Source organism: Gymnoscopelus braueri (genome assembly GCF_963280865.1).
Source record: "Gymnoscopelus braueri genome assembly, chromosome: 18".
NCBI classification, from domain to species: domain Eukaryota; kingdom Metazoa; phylum Chordata; class Actinopteri; order Myctophiformes; family Myctophidae; genus Gymnoscopelus; species Gymnoscopelus braueri.
In genome coordinates, this window is record NC_137618.1 from 51,423,833 (window position 1) to 51,430,652 (window position 6,820).

Here is a 6,820-nt window from a genome sequence, read left to right on the forward strand (position 1 = left end):
CACTTATTCGCTTTGGATAAAAGTGTCTGCTAAATGACTGTAATGTAATGTAATGTGCACATATCCCCACGATCTTTCTAAAATAGCAGATCTACAAGCTTGTATATCTACTATTTTTGAATAGCCAAAGAGACCTAAAAATGACACACTTAATGGATAAGAATGCAAAATAAGAACTAATTTGCTCACCTGCCACGATTCCCTCCGGTGGGTTCAAAGTCAGCTCTGAAACACAAGATAAAAAGTGTCATAACGTCATCACCGTTCACTGTTCATTTTGTCCACTAAAAACTATGACCAAAAATGCTGGTCGACTACGGTGTTGATTTTGATTTAGTTTTAGTCATAGTCTTCTGAATCAAATTCCATTAAGTTCAGTCGTATCAGTCATATTTTAGTCATTCTGAAATGTTTTATTGTTAGTCTAGTTTTAGTCAACTAAATATCATAAGATTATAGTCGACTAAATCTACAGTTTATTTAGTCGACTAAAATGTATTTTGGCGGTGCCTTGATAGCAGATCTTGATAGCAGATATACAAGCTCACAACGCGTCGCCCTGCGACGCGTTGTGAGCTTGTAGATCTGCTATTTTCAGAGCGCAACACCCGGGCTGAGTGCAACCAAACATAACTTGTCTTTTAGTTCTACTGGATCTCTTCTCCACTAGTCCCTCACTAACATTTTAGTCTAGTTTTTATTTGTTGACAAAGTTGTCAATATATTTAGTCTCACTTTTAGTCATCATAGCTTAGTTTTTATTTAGTTTTCGTCAGTGAAGAAAAGGTAGTTGACGAACATTTTTCGTCATAGTTTTAGTCAACAAAATCAACGCTAGTCGACTACTTTTTTTCTCTGAAGAAAACTAAATAAAAACTAAATAGAAACTAAGCTATGATGACTAAAACTAAGACTAAATATACTGATAATTTAGTCAACAAATAAAATAAAATATGTTAGATCCAGTAGAACTAAAAGACGAGTCGTTTTATGCTTGGATGTGCTCGGGTGTTGCGCTCTGAAAATAGCAGATCTACAAGCTTGTATATCGGCTATTTTTTGGTAGCCGGTCTACAAATCAGGCATTGCGACGCCATCGGCCACGGCCAAAGATTAAATCAACTGTAGATTTAGTCGACTATGTTATGATATTTAGTCGACTAAAAGTAGACTAAAACTAAAACATTTCAGATGACTAAAATAGGACTGAAACTAAATGGAATTTTATTCAAAAGACTATGACTAAAACTAAATCAAAGTTTGCCGTTTCAACATATTTAACTGCTCAAAACCTGGTGTCTGTCATCTAAACAGTGGTTCCCAAACTGAGGGGGTCCCCAAATTATTTAAAGGGTCCCCAGATGACTAGCTTAATGTGCAACATTGTTTTCTCACTCAACAGTAAACAAACAAACATACAGTATAAGTGTATACAGGGTATCTGAACATTTACAAAGTTACAATTTAATGACTTTTAAGACCTTTTTCATACCAAATTGGCCAAATTGTCAAATATTACGTTAAGAAAGAGGCAAACATTGTGAAACTAGACGCGTAGGTTGTATTTTTATTCTACGACCTACGGTTCAAGAGTTATAGGCCAAAACGTAAAGTGGGCTGTTATAGCGCCACCATGTGGCCGACTGGTATGATTCTTTTTTTAATAATTTTGCAATAAACTATTAACCTCTCCTCCAAGTCTTGTAACTGTAGCCCTTACGGTTTCCGAGAAAAAAAATACTTGAATTGGAGTTTTTGCAATTCTCATTAAAGTGAATGGGGAAATTTAATGCACTAATAAATCAATATCAAAAAATCTATCCAGACCCAAATAGGCGTGGCCTATATGGGGAGATGCGTCGTGACCCAATGAATCCAGGGAAAAAGACATTTTGATTTTACGACCTACGGTTCAAGAGTTATAGGCCAAAACGTAAAGTGGGCTGTTATAGCGCCACCATGTGGCCGACTGGTGTAATTATTTTATTAATAATTTTGCAATAAACTATGAACCTCCCCTCAAAGTCTTTTAACTCTAGCCCTTACGGTTTCCCAGAAAAAAATACTTGAATTTGAGTTTTTTCATTTTCCCATTGAAGTGGATGGGGACATTTAATGCACTAATAAATCAATATCAATTAAACTTTGCAACCAATCTCTTAGCAAAGTACAAGCAGTCTGGTCCCGGTGAAGCCGGTCAATTTGACATATGGCACAACATTTGGAAAAATAAACTGTGGGAGAAATAGCGCGTGAGAAAAAAGTTTATCCAGTGAAATAAAGTCGGTAGAGTACTATAGTCTGGTTGCCCATTCGGGCAACCACACTAATAAGTCGATCTAAAAGCTCTCGCCTCGCCTCGCACTTCACAATATGTATCTGTGGAACCGATAAACTAAATGTAATGCTTACAGTTCCAAGTACTTGTCAGGGTGGGGGGTCCCCAGTTCAAATATGATTATTTAGGGGGGTCTCCAGTTCAAAATATGATTATTTAGGGGGGTCTCCAGTTCAAATATAATCATAGGGGGGTCCCCAGTTCAAATATGATTATTTAGGGGGGTCCCCAGTTCAAATATATATATATATATATATATTCAAATATGATACAAAAAAAAATAGCAGATATACAAGCTTTTAGCACTGAACATTAGATTAGTGAACATTTTAAACTTGCTTCTGGGGGGTCCCTGGCACAACATGTTTTCAGAGGGCAAATATTTATCAATTTGGGGGTCCTTGACGTGAAAAAGTTTGAGCTACATTATTGTATTAACAGACTCACTCCACCACGATACAGAGAGGTTCACATAACGTCTTATTCATTCAAATAATCGCAGCTCTGACTAAACTATGTGGACATACTGTATGTCAGTGGTTCTCACACTTTTTCATGTCAAGGACCCCCAAATTAATGTGTATTTGGCCGTGGACCCCCATCTGAAAAGATTTGGTGCCAAGGACCCTGCCCCCCCCATACAAGATTTGTGGGGTGAACATGTTCAAAACCTTTCAGACATTTTCACAGAATGTCAAGATGTTTTGAAAATAGATGATATCTATATGGACGTGCATTGGACCACCATAACTGTGAGAGTGTACAAATGGAACCAAATGTACCCGTAAGGGTCCATTTGGTTCCATTTGTAGGGTCCATTTGGTTCCATTTGTACACTCTCAGAGTTACAGACCCGTAAGGGTCCATTTGGTTCCATTTGTACACTCTCACAGTTACAGACCCGTAAGGGTCCATTTGGTTCCATTTGTACACTCTCAGAGTTACAGACCCGTAAGGGTCCATTTGTACACTCTCAGAGTTACAGACCTGTAACGGTCCATTTGGTTCCTTAACTATACATCATTTATCTGGGGACCCCCTGGAACCTCCTCAGGGACCCCAGGGGGTCCCCGGACCCCACTCTGAGAACCAATGCTGTACAAGACTATGAGGAGCACAGAGTGGAGATACAACCACTTTATAAACTAAGGTTTGTAAAACATTTGTATTCACACAGGAGTTATGTTTAATGAAACCTATAGAATATTATCCCTGATATCAAAATGTTAATAAATCAACACTAATTACTTTTATCTGGGGCCTGAAACAGCTCAGCAGAACCCTGTAGCATAACAAATGTTACGCCGACATTGGTGACTCATCAAATACGGTTCCTCTAGAGGTCGCGTTTCATCTTCCTTAAAACCATTGTCAGTGGTGTAAAGTAACTAGGTACATTTACTCAAGTACTGTATTTTTACTTTACTGGAGTATTTCCAACTGTTCAGTACTTTTACTTCTACTCCATTACATCTCAGAGGCAAATATTGTTCTTTTACTCCACTACAATTATTTGAAAACTTTAGTTAGTAGTTACTTTGTAGATTTGGAGTATTATATATTGATACTTTTACTTCAGTAAAAAAAAATGGTACCTTTTCCCACCACTGTTAAATACTTAAAGTAACATTACAAGGCAAAACATAACGAATAGAGCCGTGGAGCACACTTAGTGACCCCCGCGGTCACATTATTCAACAGGTCACTGGCCGCGGCGTAATGCCGGTCGCAGCTGTTAGCTCTGAATGCTAACTGGTGTGTCACACAGAGTTTGATGACCCGCTCTGAGACGTGTCGTTTCACTGACACGACAAAGTCCGTTCAAACTCACGTTTATATTCAGCCATGAGCCTTTTCAACGCGGTGCCGGCCATTGTTAAGGTCTAAATGGAGAAATGATAGTAATAATAATAATAATAATAATCAAACAGTAAACAACAGCTAGCTGTTCTCTGTGTCTTCCCTGATGACGCAGCTGTCGTCGTCACAGCTCAGCTGCGCATGCTCAGTATTCTCCTTCACTACTTTATTTTTATTTTTTATAATAAATCTTTATTTATAATCTCATGAAATACAAAACAAAATTAACACACACAAATAACATACACAAACAAATAAGTTATCAATACATCTATATGACAACATCAGAGCCAGGGGGATTTACTAACAGAAAACACAACTAACAGTGAACACAAAAAGACAGTTCTTGCAGCTGTCTTATTTTTTGAGTCATAAATTGTTGTAATGTACTGCCTGGCTTCAATCTCAAATACAATGAATGAGGGTTTGGAATGACTACATTTGGATTTGTGTATATGAAATTTTGCTAGAATGATGATCAAATTAATTATGAATTCCTCATTTTTCTTCTCATTGCTATTATTATTGAAGCCAAACAGTACATTGTGCCAGTAAAGACTAAAGTCAGAGTCAACATTATCAACAATATGTGTGAACAAGGCCGTAATTGTATTTGACTTGCAATTATCTTGAGGTATTGCACACTCTATTTGTCCTTTAATAAATAATTCAATATCAAACTCACAACAATAAAATATCAATGCACAATAAAGTGCTGGGTGCGTAATTATTGTGAGTCCAATCTTAATATTGTTTAGTTTGTCGACTACGCCACCTTTTTTATAGAGGAGGGTCCCCTTTAAATACACCTTTACTTCTACAGGCTTTCACAGGTTCGAGTTACTGGTAAGTTTCAATACTTTGGTTTTGAGAACACAACACTTTAGAAAATTCCCTTGAGAAACTGGACACGGATGCAAAATGTATCAAAAAGGTAAGTATATTTATTGGTCCCTAATACAGTGGCTTCTGTGCCTTAAAAACAATCAAAATAACACTATACTAATAAAACCTAACTAAAACACAACAAAGCAATTTACACAACAACTATAAAATGAATTATAAAGTTGTGCAAATTACGCAGGGCTTGGTCAACAGGTTTTCAATTAGCAGGGGTTTCTGTGCAACAATACTTCATAAGAAAAGTGCTGTGCCAATAAAGTGCTTTGAGATACTCAACACGTTTCGTTTCAGGGGGAAATGCTGCATGTCCATATATGGGGGTAAGTAGGAAGAGGGTTTTTAAGCCAGTCGTCTTTGTCTTCTTTTCTTCTTTCTCTCCTTCTGCAATGATAGAAACTATGACCAGTTCACTGTGCATTGGTAAAGTACATGCGCGTTTTCACAGTTGGTGGTTATACAAGGATGAACGTTGCATGGATCGGTACTTACTGACAGGCCAGGCTTTTACACCTGGCGCTGAGTAGGTTGCGTATACAACGTTATCACCACTCTTCGTCTCAGCGCTCCTTTTATGGTCTGGTCTCGGTTCGTATGGTCCTCTGCTTATGGTCTGGTCTCGCTCTCTCTTCCTCCCCTTCGGTTCGATCGTTCCTCCCTCTTTGCTCATAGATAGGTACACCTCGGCTTCCAACTGCTTGGTGGCTGGTGTAACTCGCTCAAGTTCCCTCACTTTATTCCGGGGCTCTCATACAACCTCCTCCTCTGTTTCCTCTCTCCGTCTGACCCTCTGTCTCTCTGGGGCTCTGCTTCTCCTTTCAACTGTCCCGCCTCCTCTTTTATACCTGTCAAAACCACACCTCTCTCTTCCTTCATTTGTCCGTGGTGACATAATGTCTGGGGACATTGGCCATGACCGTGGCCTTGGGCGGGACCTCGTGACCACCTCTCTGCCACTGAATGTCTCTCAATGAGTGAACCAAGGGACCGGGGGAAAACAATTGTAACCCAATACAGTGCAAAACGGTTGTACAAAAATAATAAGATGGTGGTTAAATGAGCAAATAATTATACATTATGCACCAATAAAAACATTTACAAAAGTTTTAAGAAACCCCCGTTTCACCTTTGTCACATATGCAGAGATTTTTTCCAGCGTAATGTAATGTGAGAGTGACGACCAGTGGCGTAACGGAGGGGTAGCAAGTGATGCGGTGCGGGGGGGCCACCAGCAGGGGGGGCCCCGCCTGCGCTGATACAAATATTTTTACAGCAAAAAAAAAGAAAAAAGATGATTTATATTGGTCAAATAGAACCGAATTAGACCCGAATTAGACCGAATTAGACCCGAATTAGACCCGAATTAGACCCAAAATTAGACCCGAAATTTTTCAGGTTGTGCACGCACATGCAGGCGCGCTGCACGCGCGTGCATGTACGTGAAACTCCCGCGGGGAGGCCCCGCGATTCTGCGTTACGCCACTGGTGACGACGACACTAAGCGTTGACTGTCTATCTCAATGAGATAGTTCCTGTGTTTGGAACTAACAGCCCCATAGTGCTTGCCAACGTGTCGTCACCACGGGGGCCGTGGCATAGTAACTGCAGATATACTTGTGGGGGTCAATGTTAAGTCAACCTGTTTATACCCCACAAAGATGTCCGTGCTACCAAATGACACTTGTTGATGCATCTCCTTCATTCCTTTTTTTTTTTTCTCAA

The 6,820-nt window shown here is 39.3% G+C and overlaps 1 protein-coding gene across 1 annotated transcript in view; it reads right to left on the bottom strand.

Annotated features, from left to right (window-relative positions):
- Window positions 1–4,319, bottom strand: part of ube2g2 (ubiquitin-conjugating enzyme E2G 2) — a 29,114-nt gene extending 24,795 nt beyond the window's left edge. Inside the window, exons 1-2 of the mRNA XM_080412592.1 lie at window positions 4,170–4,319; window positions 190–225 (exon numbers count right to left, since the gene is read on the bottom strand). Of these exons, the coding sequence (XP_080268718.1) occupies window positions 190–225; window positions 4,170–4,212 (79 nt within the window). The 5' untranslated portion in view covers window positions 4,213–4,319. The remainder of the gene's footprint in view (window positions 1–189; window positions 226–4,169) is intronic.
- Window positions 4,320–6,820: the final 2,501 nt, after the last annotated feature.